The 22109-nt window shown below is 37.3% G+C and overlaps 1 protein-coding gene across 1 annotated transcript in view; it reads left to right on the forward strand.

Annotated features, from left to right (window-relative positions):
* The window catches only part of LOC150104807 (NF-X1-type zinc finger protein NFXL1-like), a 307000-nt gene extending 286073 nt beyond the window's left edge, over nucleotides 1-20927 (forward strand). Inside the window, exon 18 of the mRNA XM_090395984.1 lies at nucleotides 20467-20927. Within this exon, the coding sequence (XP_090252110.1) occupies nucleotides 20467-20892 (426 nt within the window). The 3' untranslated portion in view covers nucleotides 20893-20927. The remainder of the gene's footprint in view (nucleotides 1-20466) is intronic.
* The last annotated feature ends 1182 nt before the right edge of the window (nucleotides 20928-22109 follow it).

Genomic DNA, 22109 nt, shown 5'->3' on the forward strand with positions numbered 1-22109 from the left:
AGTTTCCTTAGAAAATGTAAAACTGAAATTACAAGGTAGAAACAGAGGAATGTAAAAACACTACTTAAGGCAGTCCTATCGTACTACACTTGTTATATTTGTGTGAAATTTCTGAAACCTACAGGGAATCAAGGTCTAATCAGGAGAAGCAATATGTCACCCAAACCAGCTGTCATACCTTCCTTAAACTCATTCACACTAGATGCACTCACTACCCCTAAAGGCAAACTATTTCACTCGCCCCCAATGCTCTGGAAGAGAAAAATTCTAGCCCTTGTCCCTTTCTTAACCATGAACAAACTTAACTTCCATCGATGTCCAACTCCCCCCCCCCAATGTTCTCTCCCCACCTTCCATATAACAAAAAATTTCATCAGATGATATCCTATGACACCTATTCAAAGTTTAATAGACCTCTATCATATCACCCTTCTTTCTACTATTAACCAGAGTCTGTGCCCCACATACTTATAATCTGTCCTCATAACCTAAATTCCATAATCTTGATATAATCTTTGTAACTCTTCTTTTCATTCTTTTCACAGCTCATTCTCCCCTCCCCCTGAATCCAGAAGAGCAAATCTGCACACGGTAGTCCAGGTACTGTCTTATCAAGGCCTTGTAAAGAGGAAAAATAACTTCCTTATTGTTACATGGCCAGATTTGCTTAAACATCACAGTTATCCATTGAGTTAAATTTGCAATTTTTTTATGTGACCTTTGAACTTAAAAATTCCTACCCACCATTAGAAGCTTATGCGAAAGTTGCAGTGGAGAAAATTCAGGAGGACTTCCTCCACCTGAATAAAGCTTGCATGTAACCCTTCACAGGACAAAGTGTGAGGCTGAAAGGCTGCAGAAACAGCAAGAGATTATTCAAACTGAAAACAGAAAAAAAAGCAACAGGTCTGAAGTCAAAAAGAAAATTGTAAGAATAAATAAAAGAAAGAGTGTAAGCAGATAATTTTTTGCAGTAATTACATAATAAGGATTTACTTCACAAAAGTGCTACAAAATCTGTTTACCTGGTGTCAAAATTAATAATATTAGTAATGCTATCGAATGCAGAAAGGGAAGGTGAAAGTACGGATTGTTTTGGCTAGAGCCAATGAGGGTGAAGTTTGTGTACTCATGGCCTGAATTTGAAGGACATAAAGATTTGTACAATGCTGATGGAGTGCATTTAAATAGATTTGGAGTTAGGTCTCTAGAGAGAGCTTTTATCACTGAGAGTGTGGAAGCACAAAGTCAGGAAAACTAAAGAAATTAGAGTGGACCCAGATGAGTGTGTGTGTGTATAATGGTACCCTGGAGGAAGATGAGTGAGAATAACCAACAAGTACAGAATCTAGTTGCTCAAGGAAAAATATTGAATACAGTAGTCAGTTCAGGAAGTAAAAGTGGTTGGAGGCCTAAAGGGATGCTGCAGTTTCTGTGTACTAATGCCACAAGGGACAGAAAGAAGAATATAAGAAATTGGATAAGCAAATTAAAGATGAATCTAAAAGACTAAAACAAGAATGGATAAATCAAAAATGTAAAGAAAGAGAAGAATTAGGCCAAGAAAATAAAATCACAGAGAAATATAACAAAATTAAAGAACTCAACAGTAAGAAAATCAGGTTAAAGGATCAATCAAAGGAAAAGATGGGAAAATTATTGTCAAGCCCGAAGATATTAATAATAGGTTGGAAAAAATACATTGCAAACCTATAAGATGACAGAAGCAGATCAGAAATCCCTAAAATTGAAAAAGGGAATGAAGGACCAGAACTGCTTGATGAAGAGATAGAAAATGCAATAGATAGTTGTGGAAAATGTAGGAAATGAGAAGAACTTTGTGAGTTACAGATTACCATAACCGACCTCGGCAGCGTTGCGTCAGAGGCAGGAGAATATTGACCTAGAGAGACGAATAGGAGGACGAGATTTGAGATTCATGCTTGAGGTTGTACAGAAGAAAACTCAGAGAGAGGGAAGACAGTGTGTGTTGCTCAGATGTGATAATGACGAGATGAGTAGAAGAGCATTAATAATGAATAGCATGATAGCCAGAATGTGTCAGAAGAGGGGACTTGGAATACGTGGATGCTTGGAGGACATTTGAGGACAGAAAGGAACTGTATGCAAGAGACAATTTGCATTTGAATGAGGAAGGACGTAGGCATCTGGAAAGATTGTCAGTGTATCAATGCAGGGAAACTAGAAGTACCAGGACGGTAGCAGGGGTGGCCTCTGGTAGGAACAAGTGCTTCGGAGAAGGGGGGGGGGTTACATCGGGTAACACTGAATCCAGTGGAGTCAGGAGGGGATAAGGATAGGTATAGAAACAGTGACATTTTATGCTTTATACTAATGCAGAGGTCTCTGGAATAAAGGAGATGTGGTGGCGCTGATAGCATCAGCCTGTCCAAAGATTATTGAGATCTCTGAGACGTGGTTGACAGAAGATGATATACTAACAGGAATAGAAGTAGCAGGATATAGCATTTTTCGAAAGGATAAGAAGAGAAAATGCAGTGGTGGAGTACTGGTTATGATAAGTGATGACTTATGTCCTCTCAGAGTGGAGGCTTTGAAGAGCAGTGACACTAATGGTTTTGAAAGCATATGGTTTGAGGTAGAGGTGTGCAAGACAATATATTTAGTAGGGTGTTGTTACAAGTCGAGGAGCACAGAGGGTGAGGAGTGGGAGATGTTTAGGCAGTTGAGCATGGCAAGTGCAAGAAGAATGATTGTTATGGAAAATTTTAACTATGGCAGTATAAATTGGGAAGAGGAAAATGCATCTAGTAATAAGGGAATGGAATTTCTAGAATTCTTGAGGAACAAATGTCTTAGGCAACATGTAATAGAGGGAACAAGAGGTTCAAGAGTTTTGGATTTGGTCATAGCATCAGAAGAACTGATAAGTTAGATGATATCTCTCCCATCAGTTGGAGAGAGTGACCATGTGGTTTTGACTTGGAAGATGAATACACATGCAGGAGTATCAAAGAGAAGGGAATATATGTGGAATTATAAGGTGGTTATCATAATAGTCTTAGATATCAACTTGGGGAAGTTCCATGGAGGGAAGAATTGGAAGGGCAAGATATCATTAGTGCTTGGGAAATTGTGAAGGAATATTTGTTAGCAGCAATAGTAAGCTGTATTCCATGAGCGAAGAAGAAGAGTACACAATTTGGTCTAAAGTGGATGACAAACAATATCAAACAGGAACTGCAGGTGAGAAAGAGGTTATGGAAGAGAGATATGAGGAGACAGGGTGGAGAACAGATGTATGAAGAATATAACTCAGGCCATAATAAATTTAGTTTAATCCTTTATCCAAGTGTGAGCAAACAAAGTTTGTGCCTGAAAGTATCTTCAGGACTGGGGTAAGGTGGTGCAACACCAGGACGACTCCTTGCAAAGGTGGAGCAAGCTACTAACACTCCTATCTCAGTATCTCCCATAATGCAAAACACATCTCCTTGCAGATATGTTTAATGTTATGCATTAAGGGAAGGGCCACTACCCAGACTAGTTTCGACCTTTATTGAGGTCTCTTCAGTGGGAGCCAGGCCCAAGTGGAGATACCAGCCGGAAGCATTAGCAAGGTCATCTCTACCTATAGGAGTTGCCGAATGGTTTGCCACCTTTTTAATAAATTACTCTGGATTTAGAGAAAGATGTTGAAAGTTTATTTTTCACTTGGTTAGAATATAATAAATTTAGTTTAATCCTTAGCATAACATTAGACATATCTGCAAGGAGATGTGTTTTGCATTATGGGAGATACTGAGATAGGAGTGTTAGTAGCTTGCTCCACCTTTGCAAGGAGTCGCCCTGGTATTGCACCACCTTACCCCAGTCCTGAAGATACTTTCAGGTGCAAACTTTGTTTGCTCACACTTGGATAAAGGATTAAACTAAATTTATTATATTCTAACTAAGTGAAAAATAAACTTTCAATAACTCAGGCCAGGAGAGTGACTATTATGGTAAGGAAGGCAAAACTGGAATATGAGATGAGATTGGCCCTGAGATCCAAAAGAAAAACCTAGGGAATTTTTTAGCTATGTGGCCAGTAGAAGGAGAAATGATTGTGGAAGAATGACATTGTGGGATGTCAATGGGAATAGAGTGACTGATGCAGAGGACATAGTGGAGTTGTTCAATGAACGCTTTATTGAAGCATTTCATCCTGGAGAAGTAGGTTTTAATACTAGAGAGATAGGGCAGGTTCGAGGTTTAGAGGTGGAAGAAGAGTGTGTTTCAAATACTGAGTACTCTGGATGCCAGTAAAGCTGTGGGACTGGATGGAATTTTGCCACAGATTTTGAGAGAATATGCTGAACTGACAGCTCCATTTACCTGGCTTTTTAACGAAAGTCTTGCTACGGGAAAGTACCCAAGGAATGGAAGGAAGGTAAGATAGTGCCATTGCATAAGGGTGTTGGCAGACTGGAAGTGTCTAATATAGGGCAGTTTGTGTTTCATCAGTAATTCTTAAGATGTTGGAGAAATTAGTGAGGAACTGTATACAGCATTGGGCAAATGAGGGTAATGTTATCTGTGAGAGGCAATATGGATTTGTTAAGGAGGGGGGGGTGCTCTTGCTTTAGTAATATGATTGCCTTTTATAATAAAGTGACAAGAGCATTTGATGAGGGAAAGGCATATACTGCCATTTTTTTGGATTTTGCAAAAGCATTTGACAGAGTGCCACATGATAAGCTGATATTTAAGTTGTAGCACATCGGTTTGGATGTCAGGTTGGTCAACTGGATTCAGGATTGGCTGTCTGATAGATATCAGAGAGTTGTGTGTGGTGGGGCAGTTTCAATGATGCAGAAGGTTACAAGTGGGGTCCCACAGGGCTCAGTACTGAGACCTGTATTGTTTAACCTTTATATCAGTGACATTTCAGTGGATTGCAGAGGGATATTCAGTTGTTTGCAGATGATGTGAAGCTAGGAAGGGTTATTAGTAATAGTGCAGATGTGGCAGCCCTACAAGTGGATTTGAATAAACTGGACATGTGGGCAAATGAATTTGGGGATATAAGTTTAATGCAGCAAAATGTAAAGTCTTGAAGTTTGGGATACATCAATGGGAGGCAGCATACTCTGTTGGAGGAGCTGTACTGCAAGAAGTGGGGGGGGGGAGACAGGAGATCTGGGAAGTGATGATTGATAGAAACCTGAAATTCAGGGAACATATTGCAAAGGTGGTTAAGGTAACCCAGAGGATTGCTGCAGTACTGAGAATGACACTGACCAGCAGAGATAAAAGAGTTGTCGTTCCATTGTATAAAGCCCTGATCACACCACACTTGGATTATTGTTCTCATATTTGTTCCCCCAGGATACGAAGGGGATAAATTAACTGTGGAAATGGTATAAAGGTGGATAAAAAGATAGTTTCAGGACTATATAATGTTGGTTATGAATATTGGCTGAGGGAATGTGGACTGCAGAGTTTGGTAGATAGAAGAAGGAGAGGTGATATGATTGAGACTTTTAAACTGTTGAGAGGTAGTTACGAGGTTGACACTGGGGAGTTCTTTCGCTTGGTGGAACAGCGGGAAGGAGCGAGGACAATGGGCCATCCCTGGAAATTATGAAAGGAAGCTGTGAGCAAGAGGGTGAGGAGTAATTTCATTGCATGGAGGGTGGTTGAACCATAGAATGCATTGCCTGATAGGGTGGTGAGAGCACGAGTGGTCAATGAGTTCAAGGAGTGGCATGATGGAGTTTGTGTTTTCTAGGATTGACCTCCCACGATGAGTCTTTTTACTCAGTGGAGGCCTGAATCGTAATAATAATAATAATAGTTTGCCAAATGGGAAAACATCAGGAGATGATAATATACTGGCAGAAATAATTAATAATTGGAAAAGATGAAAGGAATTGTTTGAGAGACATTATAAAGAATATATACAACACAGGGAAGATACCAGAGGATTTCAAGAAGAAATCAATCTCCATCCCAATCTCCCAAAAAGTAACAACACATATAGATGTGAAGAGTATAAAACTTTAAGTCTGATCTCGCACACATCTAAGATTATACTGAAGATAATAAAATATCGAATACGTGCAAAAATAAAGAACCAAATTAGTGAAACACAGAATGGTTTTGTGGAAGGAAAAGGCACAATAAATGCCATCTGGAAGAACAGTTGAATTTGGTAGATCGATGTCTGTGCTTTATTGACTTCCAGAAGGCATTTGACAGAGTCAAACACAATAAATTATTTCAAATCCTTAAAGAGTATGATATTGACAATAAAGACTAGAAAATAATCTCACAACTATACTGGGGACAGAAAGCTGGCTTGCAAGGAGATGAAAAGACTGTGACATTAAAAGAGGAGTAAGACGGGTGTGTAATCTCCCCAATACGATTTAAATCTATAGTGAACACCTAATGAAGAATATGAGGAAATGGAAATAAGAATCAAGATCAATGGAAAATACATAAATAATATAAGATATGCTGATGATACTGTGTTCATAGCTGATTCGAATACAGGATTGGGAGAAATGCTAACCAAGATAATCCAAAATGGAAAGGAGTATGGAATAGAATTAAACCTTAAAAGGACCAAACACATGATAAGAAATAAAGGAAGTACAGTAAAAAGCAAACTAGAAGTGTTAGATCATAACATACAACAAGCGGAAACATACAGTTACCTCACATGCATATTCACAGAGACTGGGGAAAAGGAAAGAAGAAATATAAACCAAATCCAAAAGACAAAAGCAGCCTTCCGAAATAATGGATATTGACATCAAAGCAACAATATTGACAGCAAAACAAAACTAAGAATAATTAAAACATACATGTGTCATTCTTAAATTACAGATGCGAAAACTGGATATTGGATAAATGGATAATGAGAAGAATATGAGCATTCTAGTTGTGGTGATATAGAAGAGCCCTCAAAATTTCATAGAGAGAGAGAGAGATAAAATAACAAATGCAGAGGTGCTACGAATGATTAACACGAAGAACCAAAGACAGCGACATCATGAATAGGAAGATGAGAATGGCCAGACATATAATTGAGAGGGTCAGCTGGAGAATTAAGTAAAGTAATTCTAGAAGGAAAGATAGAGAGAACAAGAATAAGGGAAAGGAGGAGAAGATGGATAGATGATGTTCTGGAATGGACGAAAACTAAATTATATGGCAACATCAAAGGAGTGGCAGAAAATAGAGCAATGTGGAAATCCATAAATGTGAACCTTCAATACGAAGATGCCACCTAAGAAGAATGCCAGAAGGAACACGAGGGAGGAATATTTGGCATTGGTTAGTGCAACCTCGCCAAACGTTACAGACTTTAGTGAAACTCGGCTAACAGCAGATGATGTAGTTACAGGGATAGAATGTGATGGATATAGTATTATTAGGGCAGATAGAGTAGACAGGATAGGAAATAAAGTACTGTAGATGATAGCAGATGAATTGCACCCAACAAGAGTAGGAGTCAGTCAGACAGATGGCAGTCCTTTTGAGGTCAATAGGACAATTGGTTGTTGCTATAGGGATGATGTGGAAGACAGATTAGTACTGTGAGTGCAAATTGAGTAATTATTGTGGGGGGACTTCAACTTGGGAGACATAGATTGGAATGAGGAAAGATTTATCCTTGGTGGAAAGTAACAAAGAAGAGAGTTAATTGATAGGAGAAATTGTGGGCACTAAATTATATTTCTTGAGGATCTTCAAAATAAATTCAGAGAATTCAGCAAAACAGTGAACTGAACCTGCTATATAGGTTTAGGGTTCTTATGAATAGTCTTGCAAAAGTCCAGGATGCACTGAATCTTCCATGGAAAGAAGTCATTCTGCTGTGTAATGTGTTTGATGTTGTTAAGTTCAAGTTTATGCTCACATGAATGGAGACATACAAGACAAGCTCCATTCAAAAAAGTTTTGATGATGCTCATTTTTGGATATGTTATGTAGATGATGTTTTGCCACCTAGTGATGGTCTATTCTTATTTCTAACCTAAATCAACCATGAAGATAGAAGAGGATCGAAAATGGACATCTTCCTCTCTTAATCTACTTCTGTCTAAATTTTGCTGAATAGAGTTCATGTTTGTGCCAACTTGACAACATCCAGTGTATAATGCAGCAGAATGGCTTCTCATGAGAGATTCAGCACACCCTGCACTCTTAAAATCCTATTCTTAACCCCCCCCCCCCTGTACAAATGGTTTTAGTTTCTTGTGTTGCTGGATTGTCTCATCCTATTTCAAAGATCCTCAAAAAATATAATTTAGTGCCCACATTTTCTTCCACTTACTAATGCTCCCTTGCTACCTTCCACCAAGAAAAAAAGTTTCTTCTGTCCCTCTAGGTGTTTACTAAGTGTCTGCCTTTCTTACCTTGGACAAACAGGTGAAAAAACATCTGGGAACATCAGTCTTATACCATCTATAAAAATCATGTTTGATCTAGCACAACATAGAGTTGATGCTGACCTCAGATCTTCCCTGACTCCTTTATTAATCGTTGCTATTTTAAATTTGAGCATTTGTTCAAAGAGAATACTGAAGCACTACTTCTCATCCCCAACCATAATGACTATCTTTTTTTTACCTCAAATTTGGGAGAGTTATCCTTATTAGTTGCAACCAATAGTTCTTTTTATGTTTTGTACTATATTATGCAGCACATATCTTTTGAAATCGATTCTTATTATTCTACCTTGTTGTTGAATTGTCTGTTCACTAAAAATTATTAATTATATTCCGATTGAAATATTTGATTTAATAATGTGTTATTAAGTCTCTTTGTCCAGTCTTCAGTATTATCTGAACTTCCATTTATCAGGGGAAAAAAAATAGTGAGGTCTGGGTTATGATTAAATCTAGAAAAATATACAAATTATTTAATTAAAATGAAATATATATTGATCTTTAATTGACCATGATTTATAAACATCTAATACCAACAAGTTTCGCAAACGGGTTGTCCGGCTTCTTCGGGGCTTGTAACGGTAAGAGGAAAAAACTCAAGTGGCTAGTACAGAGAAAATGGAGTAACACTATCGTATAAATTAAACATTAAAACAGAACACGTAACATTACACGTGTGGAGCGTGTTGTGTTAGTCACTATTATGAGAGCGTGTTCTGTAGTTTTTAGCGAAATTTTTTCCCTTCTATAAATTGTGTCTGCCCTCAAGGCCAATTTGTCTGTATGCAGGTATGTTGCTAAATGTAAAACTCTACATTTAGCAACATTGAACTCATATCCCCATTTCCTTGCCCAATCACTCAATTTATTCAAGTCTTCTTGTAAGGCCACAATATTTTCACTACTCTTCATGGTTCGTCCCAACTTTGCATCATCAGCAAACAACTGAATATCTCCATCCAAATCTTCACCAATATCATTAATATACAAGTTAAACAGTAATGGCCCTAAAACAGACCCCTGAGGCACTCCACTAGTCACCTTCCTTTTCCTGGATATCACTTCCCCATACACAACTTGTTGATATCTATCAGAAAGCCAGTCTCCAATCCAATGCACTAGTCCAATATCCAACCCCATCTGCTCTTGTTTGACTGTCAACTTATCATGAGGTACTCTATCAAAAGTCTTTGGGAAATCCAAGTATATTACTGTGTATCCTTCTCTGTCCAAGGAAGCAGTCACTTTATTGTAATAAGTAAGTAGATTACTAAAACATGACCTCCCTTTAGCAAATCCATGCTGTCCATAAAAGATAATACCATTGTCAACCCAACTCTGGATTCTAGTTCTCACAAGCTTCTCCAACAACTTAACCACAACACCTGTCACACAGATAGGCCTATAGTTTCATGCTTGAGTTCGATCACCTCATTCATGAAGTGCCACAATCTTGCCCTCCTTAGGAACTTGACCGAGTGCAAGACTCATTAAAAAAATCTGTCAATTTCCCAGCACATTCCTTCAGAATACATGATGATATGTTATTAAGTCCCACAGCCTCATTAACATCTAGTTTACCCAACTCATCATACACCTCTTGCTCAACAGTCAGTCTTTCCTCCCCATCATCAACTGCTCTCAATCTCTCCATGAAGTCACATTCACAAGATTGAAAAACCTGAATTGCCAGGGAGAAAAAACATATGCTACCTCTATATGAGATCAGCTAACTCACCTTCAATTTAAAAAATATATATTATTATTATTATTGTTCCGGGAAACTCCAAGGAGTCGACAGACTCATCGAGGGAGGCCCTAACATCATGTCATGAACAACTATTCAACATTCACACAGTATCTATCATACCTTGCCTTGAACTCATTCACGGTCGTAGCACCCACAACAGACTCTGGAAGCTTATTCCACTCATTTACCACTCTCCAAGTAAAGAACCTAGCTCTAACACCCTTGTCAACCACACTCTTGCCCAGCTTCCATGCATGGCCCCTAGTCCTCCCACCACCAGTCATATTTTCAAAAATATCTTCTGGATCAATCTTATAAAAACCCTTCAGTAATTTGAATGTCTCAATCATATCACCCCTCCTTCGCCTATCGTCCAATTTCTGCAACCCACAAATCTTCAACCTATTCTCATAAGGTTCATTCCACAGACTTGCTATCATCTTGGTCACTCGTCTCTGGACCCTCTCCACTTCCTCCCCATCACGAAGAAACCCTGGTGTCCATAGCTGGGCACAGAAGTCCAGATGGGGTCTTATCAAGGCTCGATACAGAGGAACAACAACTTGTTCGTCTCTGCATGTTAAGGTATTTTTCAGAAGCCAAGTGATTTGGTGAGCTGTTTTAGTTACTTTTGCAATGTGCCCCCTAAACTTCAATTCCCTATCCACCAACACTCCCAAATCCCTGGCCTCATCAATCTCCTGGAGTATGGTTCCACCAATGCGATATACTGCTGCTATTCTTTTCATCCCAAAGTGCATAACCTTACACTCTGCCACATTAAATTGACATCCATTTTTCCTAGCCCAGTCCTCCAAACTATCCAAATCATCCTGTAAAATTTTGACATCCTGTGCACTCACAATTGCTCTACCCAACTTTGCATCATCAGCAAACAAGTGAACACTTCCTCTCAGATCCTTTCCAATATCATTGATGAACAAATTGAAAAGCAGTGGTCCAAGAACAGAGCCCTGTGGCACTCCACTAGTCACAAGACGTCTTTTAGACTCCACTCCTGAATAAACCACTCTTTGATATCTCTCCTTCAACCACCCTCTTATCCATCTCACCAACCCTATATCTATACCCATCTGCTCCAGTTTACTGATTAGGGTTCCATGTGGTATCCTATCAAAAGCCTTGGCAAGGTCCAGTAGTATCACTGTAAACCCATTACCCCTATCCAGTTCAGCCGTCACTGTGTTATAAAACTTGAGCAAGTTACTGAGGCATGATCTACCCTTCACAAAACCATGTTGTCCCCCATACAATATCCCATTTTCATCTATCCAATCCTGTATTCTTTTCTTGACTAATTTCTCTAAGACCTTGACAATGATTCCTGATATGCTAATCGGTCGGTAATTTACAACAGCAGTCTTGGAACCACCTTTATGCAGTGGAACTATTTTCCCCTCTTTCCACCCGCTCGGGACTAACCCAGACCCGAGACTCAAATTAAACAAAATGGTCAAGGGTACTGACAATTCTTTAGCTGCTTCTCGTACAACACGAGCTGGTATACCATCCAATCCCACAGATGTATTGACATTGAGGTTATGCAATAGACTACTCACCTCCACTTCATTAACCACAATTCCCGTATAATCTACTGGTTTATTCGTTTCTGCAATGTCACCACCTGGATGATATACTTTTGCAAAGTGCTCACTCAGTAACTCAACTATCTCAACTGATTCAGTTACCTCCCTACCATCGGCATTCTTTAAAATCAATCTGCCATGTACATTTTTCCTTTTACTTGCTACATATCTAAAAAACTGTTTAGGATTCTCTTTAGCCTGCATGGCCAATGTTCTTTCGTAATCCTTTTTTGCTTTTCTTACCACACTCGTCACCCTTCTGGCCTGCGCTTTATACCGTTCATGTGCCTGCCGGTCACCCTTCTCCTTAAATTCCCTCCATAGTTGTTTCTTTTTTTGCAGCTCAAGCTTAATGGTGTTATTCATCCATTTAACCCCTACTTGATTTATTATTCGGACTCTAGGTATACAGTCAGCCATTGCTTCATGCAAGCACTTCTTAACTACCTCCCATGCACTATCAACTTCTAGTCCTTGCAGTTTCACATGCCATGGCACTGAACCAATCAAACTCCTAAGCTTGTCATACTTTCCAGACCGATAATTCCACATGTACCCTGTCTTAATTGAAAATTCTACAACTTTAGCCACCTCCCAAGTTAAGACCCTATGATCACTCTCACCGATTGGTGGCAATGTGGTCATATTTGTTACAGCCAAATCCTCAGATGTAATTACTAGGTCAAGCACTCTCTGACCCCTAGTATTTTCCATTACATGCTGTCGCAGATAGTTATCCCTTAATAACCGCATAAAATCCAGTTCCTTCCTCCCGTGTGTCCTCTCCTCACCCCAATCAATGCGACCATAGTTGAAATCTCCCATAATAATCACCCTCCTTCCACCCATTTCTTCTATTTGCTTGTGCATACTGTCACCACCATCTTTTCCATCACCTGGTCTATAGCAGCACCCAATTGTATATTTAGTTCTGCTAGCCACAATCTCACACCAAATGGCCTCAAATGTGCTCTTTTCTCTATCCTGCAATTCAACTTCTATTCTCCTTGGCTGGAGCTCATCAGCTATCATCAACAATACTCCTCCCCCCATTTTATTCTCTCTGTCATTCCTGAACACACTATACCCATCACATTCAATCCCACTAGTTATATCATCTACAGTCAACCATGTTTCACTAATACCTATAACCTGTGGTCTGGAAGTGCCAACCATGGCCAAAAACTCTTCCTTCTTGTTCCTAATACTCCTAGTATTAGTGTACATGAATTTAAGACCCCCATTAGCCCCAACCCTACCTTGATGCCTTATATTAACTATCCCACTCAGATTTGTTGTCCTTATTTGCTCTGGCATATTATATTCATTCTTACATTCAACTGCCTCTATAAGGACTATATCTCTACTCCCCCCCCCTTAACAAATCTAGTTTCCCTGAATTTGCACATCCACTACATTCAGCAACACTTTCTCAAGTCTTCTTACACCGTAACCATTCAAATGCAAGCCATCCATCTTATATAGATCCTTTCGCCCATCAAACTCCCTCCACACATCCACAAATTCCACACCACGCGTCATACATAACCCACGCATAAAGTCATTCGCAATTATAGCCCTCCTTTTAAACATTTCACTATCATACCGTGGCAAAAGACTAATCATTCTAACTCTCTCACTCTTTTCTTTTGCTACCTCAAACAATTCATTCAGGTCTTCTATCATTTCCATTTTATCTCCTTTCAAATCATTCGTACCTGCCACAATAATCATTTCTTTCACCCTTTCCTTTTGCTCTCTAATAGACTCAGTTACGTCCTTTATGGTTGCACCAGGTTGGTACGATTTTGTCAAATCCTCTACTAACACACCTCGTACTAACGAGTCTCCATACAGCATTCTATCCTTCATTTTGTTCATGTTCACATTCATACGTCTATTTTTCCTGTCATACCTTTTATTATTGGTTGGTTCATTCAGTCTACTTTTGTTCATGCACTCTAGCTGCTGTTTTGCTCTTTCTATCGCACTATTCAACAACGCGATCTCACTCAATGCATCTATCTCATCTTTTTTGTTCTCTGAGAAACCATTTATACTATCATTCACACTTTCTACATTCACATTCTCACAATTTTCATGTACAACCTTGCCGTTTCTTGTCATATCCCTATTTCCTTCGTTCTGAAGGTTGACAAAAATATCACACTCACGATCCGAAATACACTTCAATTCCTCATTCTCCCTACATTTTCTACACACATTCAATCCTTTATTATCATCTAACCGCACTCCGCAAAGCGTACATTTCACAGCTAGTACACTGACTCGTTTCTTTTATGCTACCGTTCTTTGATAACGATGGCGAACCTTCATTACTGGCCGCCATTTTCCTTCGCACACTTTATATATATATATAAAGATTCCGTTTGCCACTACAAGAATTGAACTTAAGCCTTTTCCAATCAAAGGATGCAACATACCGTCATTCTTCCAATTGTACTACCAAAGTGCCTTAAACAATCACAAAACAATCTGCAATTCAAACCCACAGCCTTTTGGCTGAAGAGCAGATATGCTAACCACTCTGCGAACCAGGTTTGTTTCTATTCAGATGATTTATTTAGTTTTAACATCATCTGCTATTATTTATTTCTTTATGTAAAAGCCTTAAAGAAGCCATCAGTTTGGGTGTTTGGATGTGGGCAAAACTAGTTGGGATTGTTTTAAAATTTTCTAAACAACTAATAAAGTCCTTACCAGTTAACAGTTATCTTATTTGGAAATATTTTGTCCATATTTTTTATTTCAATATAACACTTTTTATCCTATTTAAAACTAAAATTCATCAAATCCATTGATGAATGCCCTTGTTCACTTGATGTGAATTTATGCATATCTTTATGTTGAAATATGGAGTTAATAATGGCTAGTCTATTTTCTGAATAGAAGCCCAATTGATACTTACTGTTGTTTATTAGCTTTGCTCTTTTTTTTTTCTTCTTTTTTTTTCAAATTTTCCAAAAATATTTATATATGTCAAGTATTCATTTCCTGCTCTATTGCATAGCTCTTCAATCAAGAACCTGCATCTCCTTTTCTTTCCTTTATGTCAGCTGTTCTGTGTAATGGTTCAGAAAATTTCTCTACTTCTGTATTATCATGGAAATAACCATCATTGTGCAGTTCTTCCTTATGCTCTATACTAACTCTCCCCTTCTGGTTTGTTATCAGCATTACTGGCTTAGGCATTTTTTGCACCTTCTCACATTCAATTGCCTCGTTGGTATCTGTGGACTTAATAGTTTCCTCCATAACAGTTAGTTTCCTTGATTTTGTACCTCCAATCGCACTTCATTCAGCAACACTTTTTCCAGACTCTGAGCACCAAACCATTCAAGTGCAAACCATCCACCTTGTATAAGTTGTTTCATCCATCAAACTCACTCCACACATCCACAAGCTCCACATCATTTCTCCTGAATAATCTATTCATTGACTCATGCACTATCATTGTCCTCTGCAAGTCATCTGTGTCATACCATTGCAACAGCTTTGCTATCTTAACTCTCGTTCTTCTGTTTTGCTATTTTCAGTAATTCTTTCATGTCCACAATATAAACTTATTTAATAATGCTGTATGTATTCTCCTAATTTAGGAATGTAGTCTGGCATTGTTCTTTTCACAGATCAGGTGAAAAGACTCTGCATTACCAATCTCTTTCCTTCTAGTTCCATGTTCCAGGCTATGAGCCATTAGTTTATACACCTTCAGGGTTATGCTGTTCTCATTGAAATCCTAAAATCAGATTTCTAAAGCAAAAACATTAAAAAAAATACATTTGATTATAAGACAGAAAATAAAGCAAGAATCTAAGACCCAGTAAGCATGTTATAAATAAAAGGAGCTATCAGGAACCATATATTTTAAAAATTAAAATGCACATCAAAATTAAGAGAAAAAGTACATCAATTCATGCTTCATATGACAAATAAGACATTATGAAATTTTGTACTTAAGATTTATTTCTTATATCAAACCTACTTGAGATAAGAGAAAGAGTGCAGGAAATGATTAATATGGTACAAATAAAGCATCATGAAAGTTTACAGAACAAAATATTCCATTTTTAAAATGGAAATGAAGGGGAGAAAAAAAAATTCAAATGAATTAATAAAGTTCCTTTGAAACAGCTTAAAAGAGCAATCCCTCATTAAAGTCACAACACTCAAAAGTCTTACATATTTGATAACCTGCAGTTATCAGATCTTTATAATGTAAATTATAGGTAATGTAACTATAACTAAAATTTTCATTAAATATTTTGTTAATTGCTGGTGAAAATCACATAAAAAGTAAAGCACTTTAATAATTTAATTACTAGTTTTATACAACACCATTATGTACTTCTTCAGATTGGGACAGAACATAAAAAAAAAGCAGCATTTACAAAGAGATTTTTGAATTAATAACTGTCATTTTTTTTTAATACATACAACATGAGACAGTTGTTAAATGTAGGAACAAGATATCAGACATGCAGTTCGTTGTTACAAGATATAGCATAGCTTCTCTCATAGCCTAATTCATTAATGTGCAAACTCATTATTTATGCACACTACCCAGAGATGATTTAAGATTAGACCTTGATTTTTATTACATTGGTTCAAACATCTTATCTCACTTGCCTCCTTAAATTTATATACATAATTATTAAATGATGTGTACAGTTTTTGTGAGTTGCCAATTAACTTGATGATTTTCGTTGGCAGTGTATTGGCAAAGTTAATCCAGATTTATGTGCCCATTTTTCTCCACATTTCTGATGTGTTCTTTTTGAGAGATTTCTCCATCTGTTCAATGTAACAAATGCCACAATCACAAAACATTTGGTATACGCCTGGTCTCTTCATAGGTAGATGATGTAGTTCAGTAATCTTAACATTATGGATACTGTTCATAGCAATCGAAATGCAACTTTTAAGTTATATTGTTGTAGGATATTTGCTATTTTGTCTGTAACATTGCTGATATAAGGTAAAGAAACTGTGTCTTTGTAGTTGTCTGTTTGTTGTCTTGGTGCACATGATGGTTCATTCAAGATGCTATTGATAGTTTTGATGTTGTAACCATTTTTTAGGAGAATGTCTTTAATATAAGTTATTCCTTTGTTTTCTTATAATCATAATTTCTTATAATGCTTCTCTTCTGCGCTAGATGGTGGTGGTTGAAATTATCATATAGATACCACTCTGTATTGAACTTCTTTCTGTATACTTCAAAAGTATGATCTTCAACTGAGATGAGAATATCTAGAAAGGAAATAGGTCTATCTCTTTCTACTTCTGATGTGAATTAGGTTTTGTGGTTTAAACTGCTAAGGAAGTCAGTGAAGTTATGGAGGATTTCTTCTAAGCCTGACTAAATGATAAAAACATCATCTACATATCTTACCCAAAATCTTGGTTTGGTAGTATCTCTTAATAGCTGTTTGTTCAGATCTTTCCATAAATTAGCTAAGTGTAGAGAAATTACTGTGCCTTCAGACTGTTCAAAATAGCAGTCCTGAAATTTGCAGAAAGTGTTCTCTAGATGACGCTTATCTGTGGGACTGAGTTTAATGTCTTTTGTTTTGCTTTTGAAATCCTTGGAGGGTTTTTTTATATACAATGATGCTTTTCCCTACATGTGGAGCTAGTTATTTATTTAGCATATGATGATACAATGGCTGTTGAGGCCCTTTTTATAGGGAAGTATGGCACCATCTCAATCCCCCCCCCCCCCCCCAATTTTATCTGGGCTCGGGACCAGCATAGCTGACAAATGGCTGGGTCTTCGGTATTCCTGACTGTAATCCATGTGTTCACAGGGCTGGTTTACCTGTTCTGGGGGATGAAAAACCTGAGTTTCTGGGTGAGAAAAAACCCTACCTCTGTATGAGACCAGCTAACTCATCTTTCGTTGAAAGAGACCAGATAAAGGTTCCTCAAGTCATGGACAGGAGTCGAATCCAGGTCTTTCTGACAAAAGGGCTTCATCTATACCAGGCATGGCTAACTTCATTCTATACGAGGGCCAATATATGATGAGTGGTAGCGTTACGGGCTGCACACTTTTAGACAGAACTTAAATAAAAATCTCTGCATTTTTTCGAGGCAATAGTTATGTGTATTGAATTACTATATTTGTTAAATCATTTTACTACTGGGAGAACAATATAAAATACTTGAAACTGAAGTTCTGAAACTGATCACCAGAGCAGAGCAAGTGACTTTCAATGATGCGTTACTCTGGAGCGCATAGAAATCTACCACTCCCACTACTACAACTCGCACAGAGAAGCAGTAAATTTTATAAATTGAGTAATCTTTTTAAAGCAATTTTGATTCCGTGTTGAGAATATAAATTGTTTCCGTTATCTGAAATAATTAAAATAACTGGTATATCAATCAGAAAATCTGTGGTCAAAACTAATAGCTAAATTGATAATACATATAATTTAATATAGTGTTTATCTTGCTGCGGATCACACAAAATCACGTTGTGGGCCGCATTCAGCCCGCTGGCCTGCTGTTGGCCACCTATGATCTATACCAACTGAGCTACAGAGGCTCATATGGAGGTAGTAGAGTGGATAGACATTTACAAATTACTCTGCTGGAGAATGCCTGGGATCCATTGTAGTTCTAATCAGAAAGGCCACATTGTGAATTTTTGGTGCACCATATATGTGCGTGCATGTGTGTGTGTGTGTGTGTGTGTGTGTGTGTGTGGAATAATTTCAAAACATCTGGTTATTCCACATATATATATATGAGTCATAAATCTGGACTAACTTTTCACGCCATGAACAAAAAATATCAAGTTAATCAGCAACTCACAAAAATGCTGTACATGGAATTATGTACATAAATTTATGGATGTAAGTAGGATGATAAGATGCCTGTAATAGAAACAAAGGTCTAATCTTAAATCAGCTCTGGGTAGCTTACATAGAGGATCTATATTAATGAATTAGGCTTTGAGACAAAGTATTCTATATTTTGTTCCTATGTTCAACATCTGTCTCATGTTGAATGAATTTTTAAAAAATTGACAGTTATTAATTCAGAAATTTCCTTATAAATACCACTTTTTATTTATGTTCTGTTCCAATCTCCAGAAGTACACAATAGTGGTGTATAGGCACCTCCGAATGTTGTATAGCTAGTCTGAAGACACATTGTGGGAGACCCAAATTATCCACACAGTCTATCGTACCTCTCCTTGAATCCATTGACAGACATAGTGCTTACAACTAACACTGGTATTCCATTCTATTTATTCACCACTCTCCAAGCGAAAAGTCTAGTCCTCACACCCCTAATTACCACCCCTTTACTCAACTTCTAGGTATGACCTCTTGTTCTGCATTCTCTAGCCAAGTTCTGAAATATTTCCCCTGCATCAATCCTATAAAACCCTTTAAGCAACTTAAATGTTTCTACCATATCCCTCTTTTTCTCCTATCAACCAACTTCTGCAATCCACACACCTTCAGCCTATCCTCATAGGGAACATTCCACAGACCACCCACCATCTTGGTCACTTGCCTCTGAATCCTCTCCACCACTTCCTCATCCTCAAGAAACCCAAACCCAAGCACAGTAATCCAGAAGTGTATGTATCAAGACCTTATAAAGAGGAACAACAACTTCCTTATCTCTACTTCTTAATGTATTCTTCAATAGCCAAGTAATCTTATAGGCTCCTTACCAATATGTCCTCTAAACTTTAACTCGTTGTCTACCACCACCCCCTAAATCTCTAGCTTCATCTATTTCCTGGAGTAAAGTTCTATCAATGTGGTGCAGTGCACAGCTTGTAATCTATTTATCCCAAAATGCATAACTTTAAATTTCTCCACATTAAACTGACACCTATTATCTTTTGTCCATACTGACAGCCTGTTTAAATCATCCTGCAAGCTCTCCAAATCACCTTGTATAACTATTACTCTACCTAATTTCACATCATTATCAAACATCAGAATATTTCCTTCCAGGTTATTTCCTATATCATTTATGTACAAATTAAACAGTAGTGGTCCTATCACTGATGCAGTACATCACTAGTCACCAGCTTTCACCTGGATTCTGCTCCTCCATATACCCACTTGCTGATATCTGTCCAGCAGCCATTCTTTTATCAACATAATCAGTGTTATATTCATGCCTCATTTGTTCTAATTTGCATAACAGAGTTCCATGTGGTATTCTGTCAAATGCCTTTGCAAAATCCGGCAGAATCATCATGTAGCCATTTCCTTGATCGAACTCAGCTGTTACTCTATTATAAAAAGTTAGTAAATTACTAACACATGACCTACCTTTCGCAAAGCCATGTTGCCACTATACAGAATCATATTTTAATCTATCCATTCTTGAATTCTCTTTTTGACCAATTTTTTCCAGTACTTTTACCACTGCACCTGAGATGCTGATTGGTCTATAATGGAGAATTATTTTGTCCTCTTTTCACTCCCTTAGAAATAATTTATTAAAGAGCTTTACTTTTTACATGGTTTCACCAGTATTTAACAAAACATGGATACAACAAGCCATGAAAGTTTAAACTTTTCATCGAATACCTTAAAATTGTGATAAAACTTGCATATTATTTGCATACAAAAAGCAATCTCTCATGAAAAAAAAAAAATTAATTACACTTTTTCTCTGTTAGATGTTGTGCAACCATCGATGTCCATTAAAATGCCATTCTGGAAATTGTGCTAGTGCAGATACATGTAAAAAGCGTGTTACAGTTCGCTGCCCTTGTAAACGACTAAAAAAGGAATTTCTGTGTCAGGTGAAGATGCAAGGAGAAGCAGTTGTTGAATGTGATGAATTATGTCAGAAGATTCAAGAAAAGGAAAAAGAAATGCAATTAGCAGAAGAATTAAAGAAGAAACAAGAAGCATTGCAACAGCAGCAAAAAGAATTAGATGAGTTCCAAAGAAAAATGGAAGGTAAAAAGAAAAGACATAGAAAAACTAAAACAACTGCAGAAAATTCAAATTGGTACCAGAATTACACATATAGTATTTTCATACCAGTGATTGTTGGCACTATTTGTATGTTGTTTTACTACTTTTGTTTACACATATAAATTATAGATTTCAAGAATAAAAGCTAATAATTATATTTTGAGTGATTATTTTGAGCTTTTTTAAATTTTAAAAAATTAAAATAGTCCATCTTTTTAATGTTTTTATTGAGTTGCTTATGTCAAGGAATAAGGTTCAATAATCCTTATTAATGTTTACTTTATATTGATTAGAAAGTCATTTACTTTCCTGAAATTATACTAAAGTATACAAACAAGGTAAATTTTTATACTCTGAAATTGTTTAGTTTGATATAGGAAATGTGATTTTTATGATATCACAACCAATTGAAAAGTATGACTATAATGTCTAATGTTTGATATGATCTTATTATTTAAATAATTGTGTAATTCTCTGCATAATCCACATATCTGAAGAATTTAGATATTCAAATTGATATCATATGCAAAATATATTTAAAAATAACAAAGCTTAGTAGGTAATGGAGCTACTACCCCTGTATCTTTAACCAGAGGCTAAGTTAAAAGACATAAAAATTTAATTAATACTGAAAAATAATTTAAAAGACATGCCTGGTTATATATTTTTGGTAGGCGAGGATGACAAAATATTTGGAGCCAAACTTGATTTGCCAAGAACATGTGGTAAGAGAATGGTGTTGACAATGATGCAACACAACTAAATTATAAATGTTTCTGCTACCAACATAGAAAACACAGGCGTGGCGACCCAAACCACAAATGAAAATGTATTCCATATATAATTCTCCAAACAGTTACTGAAAGCAGACTTAATTGAAATTCTAGACACAAACCAAGCAGTGTTAGTAGCAAGAGACCAGAACACTAAGCACACAGCTGGCACAACACAGAACTACAAATCAAGATGATAGATCCCCTTGATGACTGCTGCTTCCAGGAACACCATCATTATAGGATCTCCAGCACCCACGTACATTATCGCAGGACTTCCTGATGTCCGTGGCATAGCAATAGTACAAAATATCATGCATCAATTCCAAATAAGTGCAATGGATGACCTTAGCTCTAACCACAACCCAGTTTTACTCCAGCTGGGCTCGCAACATGAAAACATCCCAGATCACATTCCATCCATCAGCTGAACAGAAGTAATGACTGCTCTACACTAATCTGTTGGCCCAGTTTCAACGACGCAATTTCAAGCTTGGAAAAGCACATAACTGCATTAACAGCTGCCACCACAGAAAAACTCGAACCTACTTCCAAATGAAAAACCT

The sequence above is a fragment of the Typopeltis vanoorti genome, chromosome 7 (genome assembly GCF_054136105.1).
Source record: "Typopeltis vanoorti isolate ZY-2024b chromosome 7, IOZ_Tvanoo_1.0, whole genome shotgun sequence".
NCBI lineage: Eukaryota > Metazoa > Arthropoda > Arachnida > Uropygi > Thelyphonidae > Typopeltis > Typopeltis vanoorti.